This window comes from Sinocyclocheilus grahami, unplaced genomic scaffold (assembly GCF_001515645.1).
Source record: "Sinocyclocheilus grahami isolate Dianchi unplaced genomic scaffold, SAMN03320097.WGS_v1.1 scaffold232.1, whole genome shotgun sequence".
Lineage (NCBI taxonomy): Eukaryota > Metazoa > Chordata > Actinopteri > Cypriniformes > Cyprinidae > Sinocyclocheilus > Sinocyclocheilus grahami.
The window spans coordinates 539,938-552,987 of NW_015505411.1; the positions used below are offsets into that span (position 1 = coordinate 539,938).

Below are 13,050 nucleotides of genomic sequence, written 5' to 3' on the forward strand. Positions count from 1 at the left end.
ATCACATCATTTGAAGATGTAGAAGATACATTATTAAAAATGTTTTTTCAAAGTTGTAAATAAAAAGATTATTGGAGTGTGTCTTTCAGGAAAATATTTCTACTTAAAAATGTAATGCTTAATACAATGTTAGTTGTTTGTTTTTAATTATTTGTGAAATTTACTACCGATTTCTGTGTGAAAAATTGTTTCAAAGTAAATCCTACACCAGTTTTTCTTTTCAATGTTTATCTTCATGCTTCGGCAGATTATTTTAATTGTCTTTTAAGCATGATGAAATATGTCTTAGCAGCACTGCTAGTGCTATAAAGAACAGAAATGGGTGAAGGGTTCAAATCATTACGTCTACATATTTTTTCAAAACTATTCATATGAACACAATTCATAAAACACAAAATCCAGTTATTGTTATAAATTCAAATATTAAAATATAAATTAAAATAGCATAGCACAATGTTCACCTGTGTGTAATTTGCAAGGCAACCATGACATAGGATTTGGGTTGAAACTACAGGACATTACAGCATGTCCCCCAATGGGAGGTGCATGACACAGCTATCGACGGAGAGGAGGAGCTCTATGAGGTCAAAAAACACACAAAAAGAGTTACTACGTAGTAGAAGAAGAAGCATAGCAGACAAATAGAAAAGAGAGGAGCGCATGAATGAAAAAGACATGAGTACAGAAGGAAATCAGAGTACAGGAGGAGAAGGAGTGGTGGACAGAAAACCTGGTCAGTCTGGGTGGAAGGTAAGAGAGTGTTGAGAGGTTTGTTTATCTTTCAGAAAGACTGCAGATAAATATTCATGTAGCTGCTTATGATAATGAATACAAAGATCTTTAACATTAATGTAGGCCTTCATTGAGAGCAGTGTTCTTTGTGTCAAAGCTCAATATAAGTAGCTAAAATTCACGTTTAGTATTTGAATGTTTGTTCAGACCAACGTTCATGTGGTTGATAGCATGTAGACTGCATAGCAACAGATGTTCACCTCAATTCCTGTGATATCAAGCCTGCATTTGCTGTATGGTCACCAGGTTAACACAGAGCCAGAAAGCTGTAAATAAAGTTTTTAGACACATTTAGAAATGTGCTCAAAAGTACAGAATATTCTTTGAAACCAGCCACCAGGTTTCAAAGTACCACTGGATGATTGTTTAACATAGGCAAATAGCTTGATGAATGGGGGCTTCCTGTAACCCAAGCATCTCCACTAAGAGAGGATGTTCCTTTTCTCTGACCTTTTTTGTTGTTACAGCAATTCCAGTGCCCCATAGCTGATCCACACTTTCCTAGAGAAGATATAAAGAAGATATGGAAGGAGTGTCAGTACGAGAGCTTCTGGTATCGAGGTAAAGATACATAGACACAATTGTGCGCATTTACACCCACTTACCACACACCATTTACACTTAGTTAACCCAAAAATGAAAATGCCATAATCATTTTTTCACCCTCATGTCATTCCAAAACTGTATGACTTTCTTTCTTCTGCTGAACACAAAAGAAGATATTTTTAAGAATTTTGGTAGCCAAACTGTTTTGGTTGACTTACGTATAGACTTACATTACATATTGTTCCACAGAAGAAAAAAAGGGTGAATAAATAATGACATATTTTTCATTTTTGGGTTAACTATCCCTTTAATGGAGATAGACCATAATGTTTTTGTTCTGTTCAGTTAAACCATTTGTTCGATATGTATTACAAAGATTACAAGGAGTACATTTTCCAAGAAAATACCATTTCAGTCTTTTTACTTCAAAATGTCATGTTTAGGCTAATTAAATCTATTAAATTGCAAGTAAAGGGAACAGGTTGCATTATATTTTAAAAATGTGTATTTAGGACAAAACATTGAGAGGTTCCCCTCTGAATGATCTTCACAGGTTGTTTGCTTTTGTAAAAAGGACTTGACAGGTGTGTGCATGTTTTTCCAGAACATTTTTCCAAAAAAAGGGCTAATGGAGCAAAGCAGTGCTGCCTTTATTATCCAGTGTTTATATTTTGACATGGCTGGAATTTGGTTTTACCCTAGCACTGTTTTTGTTGGGGGAAATATAAGTCTCATGTTAAGTCTTCCAGCTGTTTAGCACTGACAGTGATCTGTGACCCAGTTGTCCATTGTAACCAAATATGTAGAATTGGAAGGTAAAATAAGATGTAAAATATCCATCATCAATGCACTTATACAAGCAACATTTCATCTGATCAGCCCCTCTGGAGTATAGCAGAAATAATTTCTTCCTCCGAATCATTTCTAGAGCCCCAGTAAGTCATATTGGAAACACTGAAGTGTCCTCAGATTGCTTCTTGTCTTGCACCTCCAATTGAGAATTTACGTGTTTACATTGAGTGGTGACTTCTGAATCTGAATTTACCAAAGGAACCATTTGGTATTCAGATGTTGAATGCTTAGATCTAGATTTGTTGCTTTTTAACCTCAGACAGACCTGTTAATGTCTCCGCAGCTCTTCCACTCTCTGCCGGCAGCATGGCTGTGTCTGGTGGCCTCATTTACAGCAGTAAGATTCAGCCTACAAATAACGTAAACATGCATTCATTACACAAAGCTGTTGGGTTTGAGCCATGAGTTCAGGGGTAGTTTGGGCAGTTTTGTTTAAATGTTAACTGAGATGAAATAATATATATATATATGAAAAATAAACTTATTTCAGCTAGTTGCCAAGGCAGCATTTTTCATTATTTAGTTTACCTTGATGTACTAAAATAACAAAAACTGAAATTAAAATGAAAACTACACAAACACTTATGTGACACTGGACCACAAAACCAGTCTTAAGTCGCTTGGGTATTTTTGTAGCAATAGCCAAAAATACTTTGTATGGGTCAAAATGATCAATTTTTCTTTTATGCCAAAAATCATTAGGATATTAAGTAAAGATCATGTTCCATGAAGATATTTTGTAAAGTTTCTACTGTAAATATATTAAAACTTAATTTTTGATTAGTAATATGCATTGCTAAGAACTTCATTTGGACAACTTTAAAAGCAATTTTCTCAATATTTTGATTTTTTTTTGCACCCTCAGATTCCAGATTTTCAGTCCTTATGACTGGTTTTGTGGTCCAGGGTCACATATAAAGACAAAAATCAACAAAATTACTAAAACTAAATAAGATGAAAACAGAATTTATAAAATAAAACAATTTCAAGATATTAATAAAAACTATTTTTTTCATTGTAGGCTACTAAAATAACACTGTTAAAACAGTCTATCGTAAATTATGCTTTCTGAATGAAACACTGTTATAAACACTTGCTTGAGCCAAAAGACATGAGTGCTAAAACTCTGTTTAGCACATGTTTACATAGAAAAACCATGGAAAAGCAGAGTTCTGTGTGAAAGGCTTCTTTTTTTGTTGGACTGTATTGAAAACGTATAATCCAGTTTGCTTTTTTTTTAACAGGCGTCTGGAAACAGTCCAAGCGATTTGGGTATTTCCCTAAACTGCTTTGTAAGTCTCTATTGAATAATAATTTCCCACCTCATATTAGTATGCATGTTTTGTATCATTTGGCAATACAGTTGGAATACAAATCCATCTATCCGTTTTTTCTTCTGCAGTGGCGGGTATTGTGGGTTATGCAGTAGGCAAAGCTTCCTATGCCGGGACCTGCAGAGAGAAGTTCAACAGTAAACTGGGACCTGAGTTCGCCAAAGGGTTTAGTCCTCCTGGATTTGGACCTGGTGGCTCTAAACCTGGACATAAGTAAGTATCATGAGGATTAGTCATGTGTCATGAGCTTTTTGAAGTAATTTTGTTGTTTTCCTTTATACAGACACTGCATCCATGTGTGTGAAAAGTGCAAGCAAGAAGAAGCACAAGCCACAGCAACAGCACCTGATGCACCCACTCAGAGCTAAGGTGAAGAAACACAACACACCCAAACACACCCATATACCTACACACAAAAGATCCAACTCAGTCAACACCTTCACACTAAACCACACCCACCAGCTGCTATTCATTTACATTCTAAACCACATGCCCACCAAACACCCCTTACCTGGTGTTGTTAAAAGGGGTCATATGACGTTGCTAAAAAATAACATTATTTTGTGTATTTGGTGTAATGAAATGTTTATGCGGTTCAAGGTTAAAAAAACACATTATTTTCCACATACTGTACATTATTGTTTCTCCTCTATGCCCTGCCTTTCTGAAACGCGTCAATTTTTATAAAGCTCATCGGTCTGAAAAGTTCATTGCTCTGATTGGCCAGCTATCCAGTGCGTTGTGATTGGCCGGATACCTCAGGCGTGTGACGGAAATGTTACGCCTCTCACCATACTGTGATGCCTCATCAATGCACTTATACAAGCAACATTTCATCTGATCAGCCCCTCTGGAGTATAGCAGAAATAATTTCTTCCTCCGAATCATTTCTAGAGCCCCAGTAAGTCATATTGGAAACACTGAAGTGTCCTCAGATTGCTTCTTGTCTTGCACCTCCAATTGAGAATTTACGTGTTTACATTGAGTGGTGACTTCTGAATCTGAATTTACCAAAGGAACCATTTGGTATTCAGATGTTGAATGCTTAGATCTAGATTTGTTGCTTTTTAACCTCAGACAGACCTGTTAATGTCTCCGCAGCTCTTCCACTCTCTGCCGGCAGCATGGCTGTGTCTGGTGGCCTCATTTACAGCGGTAAGATTCAGCCTACAAATAACGTAAACATGCATTCATTACACAAAGCTGTTGGGTTTGAGCCATGAGTTCAGGGGTAGTTTGGGCAGTTTTGTTTAAATGTTAACTGAGATTAAATAATATATATATATATGAAAAATAAACTTATTTCAGCTAGTTGCCAAGGCAGCATTTTTCATTATTTAGTTTACCTTGATGTACTAAAATAACAAAAACTGAAATTAAAATGAAAACTACACAAACACTTATGTGACACTGGACCACAAAACCAGTCTTAAGTCGCTTGGGTATTTTTGTAGCAATAGCCAAAAATACTTTGTATGGGTCAAAATGATCAATTTTTCTTTTATGCCAAAAATCATTAGGATATTAAGTAAAGATCATGTTCCATGAAGATATTTTGTAAAGTTTCTACTGTAAATATATTAAAACTTAATTTTTGATTAGTAATATGCATTGCTAAGAACTTCATTTGGACAACTTTAAAGGCAATTTTCTCAATATTTAGATTTTTTTGCACCCTCAGATTCCAGATTTTCAGTCCTTATGACTGGTTTTGTGGTCCAGGGTCACATATAAAGACAAAAATCAACAAAATTACTAAAACTAAATAAGATGAAAACAGAATTTATAAAATAAAACAATTTCAAGATATTAATAAAAACTATTTTTTTCATTGTAGGCTACTAAAATAACACTGTTAAAACAGTCTATCGTAAATTATGCTTTCTGAATGAAACACTGTTATAAACACTTGCTTGAGCCAAAAGACATGAGTGCTAAAACTCTGTTTAGCACATGTTTACATAGAAAAACCATGGAAAAGCAGAGTTCTGTGTGAAAGGCTTCTTTTTTTGTTGGACTGTATTGAAAACGTATAATCCAGTTTGCTTTTTTTTTAACAGGCGTCTGGAAACAGTCCAAGCGATTTGGGTATTTCCCTAAACTGCTTTGTAAGTCTCTATTGAATAATAATTTCCCACCTCATATTAGTATGCATGTTTTGTATCATTTGGCAATACAGTTGGAATACAAATCCATCTATCCGTTTTTTCTTCTGCAGTGGCGGGTATTGTGGGTTATGCAGTAGGCAAAGCTTCCTATGCCGGGACCTGCAGAGAGAAGTTCAACAGTAAACTGGGACCTGAGTTCGCCAAAGGGTTTAGTCCTCCTGGATTTGGACCTGGTGGCTCTAAACCTGGACATAAGTAAGTATCATGAGGATTAGTCATGTGTCATGAGCTTTTTGAAGTAATTTTGTTGTTTTCCTTTATACAGACACTGCATCCATGTGTGTGAAAAGTGCAAGCAAGAAGAAGCACAAGCCACAGCAACAGCACCTGATGCACCCACTCAGAGCTAAGGTGAAGAAACACAACACACCCAAACACACCCATATACCTACACACAAAAGATCCAACTCAGTCAACACCTTCACACTAAACCACACCCACCAGCTGCTATTCATTTACATTCTAAACCACATGCCCACCAAACACCCCTTACCTGGTGTTGTTAAAAGGGGTCATATGACGTTGCTAAAAAATAACATTATTTTGTGTATTTGGTGTAATGAAATGTTTATGCGGTTCAAGGTTAAAAAAACACATTATTTTCCACATACTGTACATTATTGTTTCTCCTCTATGCCCTGCCTTTCTGAAACGCGTCAATTTTTATAAAGCTCATCGGTCTGAAAAGTTCATTGCTCTGATTGGCCAGCTATCCAGTGCGTTGTGATTGGCCGAATACCTCAAGCGTGTGACGGAAATGTTACGCCTCTCACCATACTGTGATGCCGTGTCCCGGTGCGACGAGACAAAACCAATAAAACCCATTATAAACGAGGCATTTGTTGCATCCAGTGCGGACATAATTACGGATTATAATGACTTATACTGTCTTTTTACGCATTGCGTTGCATCGCACCGCGTAAACATAAAACCATGTCTGCATTTGTGATCGGAAACAGTCATCGTCCTCCGTAAAATGCGTTGCACACATTGGAATATTTGGTTTGAACTGTTCTGGAACAGTGTTGTACTTAACCACTGATTTCTAGTTGTGTCCTCTTTTGGAAGACCAAACAAAGTAGTTTCGCTTTCACAGCGAAACACACAGCGTCTCCACGACTTGGCAACAGCGGCAGCAACAATACTACAGCGAGAATCAAAAGGTACACCTTCTTTCTTTGCGTAAACATTTGAGCGGCGTTATGCAAATCTTCCCACACAGTGACGCAGACATGTGGGGGCGTGTTTAAACGAGGCGTTTTTGGAGGGCGTGGACAAGTACTAACTTTTATAAAGAATATCTCTTTGGGTTTGAGACTTTAGTCTTTGCAACTTCAGGGATCTTATCTATTCACGAACAGCTTGTAACACTCCAAAGAGAAAGGAAAACTTGAAATCGCATCATATGACCCCTTTAAGAGAACACAATGCAATGTAATCAATGCTAAAGTTAAATCTATTCTTCTGTTGCAGAGTCTTTGGAATGCGCAGGACATCACTCATTACCCCATGTCATTTTTAAAAGAAAAAATAAAATAATTACAACAGTAATATTTAGCTCTTTTGAAAATAATGCAAAACAAAGCAGCTAAAATTTTAAACCTTAAGCCTTACTAACCTGCTGGGGGCGCCAAGACACTACGAGACAAATTAGACAAACTTTTTTTGCAAGTAGTTTATACATGAGGTTGATTAGAGGGAACAATGTAACTAAGCAATGTATGCTGTTGTAGTCAAATCTGGTACAAATGAATCAACCTCATAAGAATTAGTATGGTGCTCTTTTTAAGTTCTTATAATGTTACGTTCCAATGATATTTGCTCAGCTTTTCTTTTGTTTATAATGTAGAGAAGGGAGTGGAGGTTTCTGTTCAATTGTATTACAGTAAGCAGCTGCCTTTTATCAGAGTAGAATCATAATATTGTACTGCAGAACGAAGTCATGCAAATCTGACACTTTAAAAAAAAATACCTTTACAAACAAGAATCAATATGCAGTGAACGAATTACAGATATCACAGGCTTTATTTGAAATGTTGGAACATTTAAATGTGAATTTTCATTAAAAGAATTTAAAGAGCAAGCATATCTTAATCTCTTATCTCCAGCTCAGATAACATCAGTGAATGACGCTATTATTATAATCATGGGTCCAAGTCTAAACACATCTACAGTCATAACACTGTCATAATTGTCACTTGTGCACAGCTTTAACAATGTGATGCACTAGATTGTCAGTGGAAAATCACCCTTGATGCTGTTATTACATTCCCATTTTCTGGGTTTATGTGAAACAGTATCACATCTATTGGTTATTATATCATTTTATTTATTTATTAACAAATCTCAAGCACATCTGACCAGAATTTCCTAATCAATAAAAACACTGATAGTTTGTTAAAATGATTTATCTTACATCTACTTAATGCAAGAAGTGAAGAGGAGAAACATTTATTTTCAAACACCAAATGTGCAATCAAAAAAAAAAAACTGCACTCATTTGCATTCAAAAAAGGAGTTTTACTCCTTAAAGTACATTCAGCATTTAATCGCAGCTTTTGGTCTAATCTGGCAGAATGAGTCATGACATCTCCACAGAAGTCACTGCGTTCAGATCTTGAGCTCCTGAAACAGCTGATTCTTCAGGCCAATCTTACTCTTCCCAAGAATCTCCATACTTGTTCTTTTTAACTGGAGGGGGAAGGAAGAAACTGGTTTACAGATTAAAACATAAAAGGACACTGAAATTATAGAATACTTATTAACTAGACCAATATTCATACAAATGCAAAATTAAGTCAAGCTTCAACACTCATGTCAGTTGAAGTGTCAACTATCAACTAGTGTATATTTGCCATCGTCTACATCAGTGGTTCAAAACTGGACTTGCTTCAGGACCTTGATGTTACATTGGACATCAGTTGGCAACCCAACACAGTACTGTTTCTGAACTGATTCATGGATACTTTTGTCACTTATATGTTAAATATTCAACAAGATAAACACAACATCTAAATGTATTGGCTTTTATAATCATTACATATATAGACCTATTAAAATTAGAGGGAAATCAGTTAATAAAGCTCACCTTCCTTTTTAGTTACTGGCACCACTGTTTGTGGTTTCAGCAGTGTTTCAGCTTTCTGTGTGAGAGTGACCTCATAGTTCTCTCTATTCTTGCTACGCAGTTCCTCATACAACACTGGCTTCTTTTTGGGCACGTCCTCATCTGGATAGAGTGGGGCTTTGGGACAAATTACTGGTTAAACATCTACTAATCAGATGACAAATCCTTATTCAATGACAAATGTCCTTTCTCTTCACTAACTGTAATCAAATTTATATAGGTCTATACAATTATACATGTTGTTGTGTGCTAGGGTGGCAGTACCTTGAGAAGAAATATCATCCCTGATATTAACGGGACCAGAATCACTGAATCCAGAACTAAAAGGAGTGGGGTCGTATGATTGGGAGGGTCTGCTGTAGGTATAGTCACTGGTGTAACTGCTGTAGCTCTCAGGCATAGAACTGCCTTCTGTCGAAGGTTGGGACGCAGACTCAGAACCAGACTGTTGAGATTCTGATGGGTTTGGATCCTCAAACTCTGACTGGTTTAGCCTTAAAAAATAATTATTTAATCACTATGTGTAAGATACTTGGTCAAAGTGAATTACTTCAAATATATGAATGTATATTTATGTGAAAGGAAACAAATAAAAACAAAAAACACAAATAGCAATTGTATGTTTATAACTATAAAACAAAATATAGAAATTCAAATATATTTAATGTGCACTTGTTCTTACCCTGAAGGCATGTGATGCAGACGTCCCTGTCGTAGTGCCTCTCCTAGTGGGGAGTTCTCCAGTTTCCTAAACTTTTCTTCACAGACCCTCATGTAAGACATTTTCCCACTAATGTATCCAAGCATGCCAGCAACTGCATAAAAATCACAAACATTCCAAGGTACTTTGAATAGCCCTCACCATATATCCTTGATTTTAGTTGTCTTTTATACAATTAGAGCCGTCTGTTGTTCTTGATACTTACACGCAACTTTGGGAAGAGAGCCAAATCGGGGCGATGGAGTAAGGATTCCTAGGGATAAACAACAACAACATAAGATTTAGCATTTTTGAAAAATGAATTTATGCTCCCTTTATGTTTAACCTCCAAAATCCAAACCCATAAAACTTGTTCATATTCAGAACTCAAATGAAGAGCATGTACAGTTGAGTTTCGGTTTACCATATTTGATGTGCTCTATGTTTGTGCACTGATAAATGTTTATATGTGAACAAAAGCCTAAATTATATCTGTTCATCATACAAAATGATTGTGTCTCCTTAGATTAAATCACTCTATTCATATAGATTTCTTTTACAATCTCTTCATGAACATTCTGAAGCATTAAACTTTTGGTGGAATGGACTTTCAATGGAGGGACAGAAATCTTCTCAGGTTTCATTAAAAATATCTTTCAGAGATGAATGAAAGTCATATGGGTTTGGATCAACAAAAATGATTGAGAATTTTCGGTAACACTTTAGGATAGGGACCAATTCTCACTATTAACTACTTGCTTATTATCATGCCTATTATTAACATATTGGCTGTTTATTAGTACTTATACAGCACATATTTTACATCCCTAATTACCTTACTAACTATTAAAAAGCAGCAAATTGAGAGTTTATTGATGCAAAAGTTGTAGTTAATGGTTTGTTAATAGTGAGATTTGGACCTTAAAGTAAAGTGTGACCGCATTTTCATTTTTGGTTGAACTACCCCTTCTCCACGACTTCTCTATAACTTTTATAGTCATTTGTAATTACTGGGTATTGATTTCTAAAGTAATTTTCCTTTCCAGAGCTCTGCGTATATCTAGAAAAGATGTGTTCACTAAATACTTAAGATTTTATTCTTTTTAATGACTTTTCCAGTTCTTAAAATTCCCTGATAATTCTAGGTTTTCCCATGACAATGGGAAACATGAGTAAAAACTTAAAGGGGTCATATGATGCGATTTCAAGTTTTCCTTTCTCTTTGGAGTGTTACAAGCTGATTGTGCATAGATAAGATCCCTGAAGTTGCAAAGACTAAAGTCTCAAAACCAAAGAGATATTCTTTATCAAAGTTAAAACTCTGCCACGCCCCCCTAAAACGGCTCGTTCTAACACGCCCCCACATATCTACCTCACTATGTGGAAATATTTGCATAATGCCGCCCAAATGTGCACGCAAAGAAAGAAGGCGTGGTTTCAGTAACCGCAGTTAGTGTTAAAGCAGCCATGTCAGGGAGATGCTGTGTGTTTCTATGACAATATGGCGCTTCTGAATCAGCTACTTTATTAGTTCAAGTATTTGCTATTGACTGTTCAAATGCGGAGGTTTGCACATCGTGTGTGTGTGTGTGTGTGCGAACGAGCGTGAGAGAGAGGGAGGGGGTCACATCACAAACACATACCAGCTTCATCACTGTGTCGGTCACGCGACTGTTCCCCTTTCGGGCTCTGTCTTTACATTTATTTTGAAAGATGAAGCTCGCGATTATGGTAAGGGTTACATTTCTGACGAGTGCTTGCGGTGTTCGGCCAATCACAATGCACTGGGTCAGCTGGCCAATCAGAGCAGACTGCGCTTGTCGGAAGGAGGGCCTTTGTAGAAAACGAAGCGTTTGAGAGAGGCGGGGCATAGAGGACCTACAATAATGTACAGTATTTGAAAAATAATGTGTTTTTTGAACATTAAAGCATGTCAACATATTCTGTTACACCAAATAATGATCTTTAAAAAAGCATCATATGACCCCTTTAAAATACAGGACGTGAACGTACCTCTTGATACCATTACCTGAGTGGCTGCGATTGCAATGGCAGAAAAAGGCAAGGCTGCAAAAAACAAGAGAGCAAACATGTTCAGAAGTCTCTTTCACAAGTACTTTCTCATCAGAATCAAGCAAAGACAAAGCATCTTGAGACTGTACCTTGCAAAGTAAATTTGGGGAGAAAAGATGTAGGGCAGAATGACAGCCAAGTGCCAATAAATCATGACAGCTTTCATCAAAAATGTAGAGCAGTACTCACATCTGTACCACAAGCTTTCTGAATTGCACTCTCTGAAGACACGCCTCTCTTCTTCATTGGGAATATACGAGGCATTAAAAGGACCCTGAGAAGACAAAACTATACGTGAGGAAAGTTTCTGAAAGTTCCCTATCAGCGAACTATTTATCCTGCAAACAGAAAACCGCACACACACTTTGCTTTTGAAGCACTTCTGCATGAGACAGAGCAGTATGTGGTTTATAAACACTGTCAGGTGAATTTACTGCCTACCTTACTAGGTCCATGTGGGACTTGAGCAGCCGGAGTGAATCCAGACGAAGCTTGCGACATGACTGATTCAAGAAGCACAGCGCGATTACACAAACAATAATGTTTTTGCAGTAGCCATGGGACTACACGGATTACTGGTCACCAAGTCCAGGGACACACTTTATTACACGACCTCCAGTCGACTCTTATTAGCAAACAACACTAACCCGGAAGTGCAGGAGTTAAGTCGGAAGCACCAATGAAAAGTCTCAAAATATGTGGACGTCTTTTAAGCAGGGGTGCACAAAAGTTTTTCAGTCTGGTTCTCATGAGTGCACCTGGAGATTTGGTTTGGTACTCACACAGCACATAGTGTGACTCATTAAATATAACTATAAAAATAAAATAATTATTAATAGTGATAATAGTAGTATTGCATTTATTTATTTTGTATTTTAATAAAATAATAAACAAAATAATCAGTGTGATAATACTATTATATTTAAAAATAAATTGAGTATTAAATAAAAAATACTGTTATTTTATAGTACACTTAAAAATACAATGCTAATATTAACCTTTTTTTAAATGAATTTTCATCATTTTCAAACCTAAAATCAGCAAGCTTTTATTTTGGCGGGTTGCCGGCATGTATAAATACTGGGCATGTGCGCTGCCGAGTGAAGCGCGCCAGAACTCTGAAATGTCAGGTTTGCATTTTTCTCTGAAACCGGCAGCCTAGATGAATGTTTTCAGTTTGACAGTTAGTCGATCTAAAACAGTGATTGTACATTAACAGCTGTCAACAATGTCGGTACGCAAATGAGCGGCCTTAACGTATTTACATATCGCATCACTGCTTATAAGTTTTTTTTTGTTTTTTTTTGCTCAATGATCATTTGATGGAGATTTTGCTTTTGTAAATTCAACACGGAAAATACAAAATATACCAATTGTAATTTCCGTACACATGAAATAAATGAAACATTTTATAACCACAAAAAAAAGAAGTTCATGAGGTTTAATTTGTAACGCATA

At 36.4% G+C, this 13,050-nt stretch overlaps 3 protein-coding genes across 3 annotated transcripts; 2 read left to right on the top strand and 1 right to left on the bottom strand.

The window, feature by feature from the left end:
- The first annotated feature begins 452 nt into the window (after positions 1-452).
- Positions 453-3,973, top strand: ociad2 (OCIA domain containing 2). Its single transcript, XM_016288545.1, has 6 exons — positions 453-750; positions 1,260-1,353; positions 2,474-2,527; positions 3,435-3,482; positions 3,593-3,737; positions 3,808-3,973. Exons 1-6 carry the CDS (start codon positions 661-663, stop codon positions 3,890-3,892), a joined length of 516 nt encoding a protein of 171 aa, XP_016144031.1. The 5' UTR covers positions 453-660; the 3' UTR covers positions 3,893-3,973.
- Positions 3,974-4,013: 40 nt separating this feature from the next.
- On the top strand, positions 4,014-7,223 carry LOC107597465 (OCIA domain-containing protein 2-like). Its single transcript, XM_016288537.1, has 6 exons — positions 4,014-4,038; positions 4,602-4,679; positions 5,585-5,632; positions 5,743-5,887; positions 5,958-6,043; positions 7,166-7,223. The coding sequence occupies exons 1-5, from the start codon at positions 4,014-4,016 to the stop codon at positions 6,040-6,042; spliced, it is 381 nt and encodes a 126-aa protein (XP_016144023.1). The 3' UTR covers position 6,043; positions 7,166-7,223.
- Positions 7,224-7,711: 488 nt separating this feature from the next.
- LOC107597445 (OCIA domain-containing protein 1-like) lies at positions 7,712-12,287 on the bottom strand. The gene is made up of 8 exons (XM_016288507.1): positions 12,034-12,287; positions 11,782-11,866; positions 11,533-11,586; positions 9,746-9,793; positions 9,502-9,634; positions 9,084-9,313; positions 8,781-8,936; positions 7,712-8,383 (listed from the first exon to the last, which is right to left on the bottom strand). The coding sequence occupies exons 1-8, from the start codon at positions 12,091-12,093 to the stop codon at positions 8,346-8,348; spliced, it is 804 nt and encodes a 267-aa protein (XP_016143993.1). The 5' UTR covers positions 12,094-12,287; the 3' UTR covers positions 7,712-8,345.
- Positions 12,288-13,050: the final 763 nt, after the last annotated feature.

Excerpts from the sequence above, each read along its gene's own strand:
- ociad2 (XM_016288545.1), top strand. The coding sequence starts at position 661 with ATGAATGAAAAAGACATGAGTACAGAAGGAAATCAGAGTACAGGAGGA. Across the intron at positions 751-1,259 it reads CTGGTCAGTCTGGGTGGAAG|CAATTCCAGTGCCCCATAGC; the intron begins GTAAGAGAGTGT and ends TTGTTGTTACAG. Across the intron at positions 2,528-3,434 it reads TGGTGGCCTCATTTACAGCA|GCGTCTGGAAACAGTCCAAG; the intron begins GTAAGATTCAGC and ends TTTTTTTAACAG.
- LOC107597465 (XM_016288537.1), top strand. The coding sequence starts at position 4,014 with ATGCCCACCAAACACCCCTTACCTG. Across the intron at positions 4,039-4,601 it reads CACCAAACACCCCTTACCTG|ACAGACCTGTTAATGTCTCC; the intron begins GTGTTGTTAAAA and ends TTTTAACCTCAG. Across the intron at positions 4,680-5,584 it reads TGGTGGCCTCATTTACAGCG|GCGTCTGGAAACAGTCCAAG; the intron begins GTAAGATTCAGC and ends TTTTTTTAACAG.
- LOC107597445 (XM_016288507.1), bottom strand. The coding sequence starts at position 12,093 with ATGTCGCAAGCTTCGTCTGGATTCACTCCGGCTGCTCAAGTCCCACAT. Across the intron at positions 9,635-9,745 it reads CTCTCTTCCCAAAGTTGCGT|TTGCTGGCATGCTTGGATAC; the intron begins GTAAGTATCAAG and ends ATTTTTATGCAG. Across the intron at positions 8,384-8,780 it reads GCCAGTAACTAAAAAGGAAG|TTAAAAAGAACAAGTATGGA; the intron begins GTGAGCTTTATT and ends TTCCCCCTCCAG.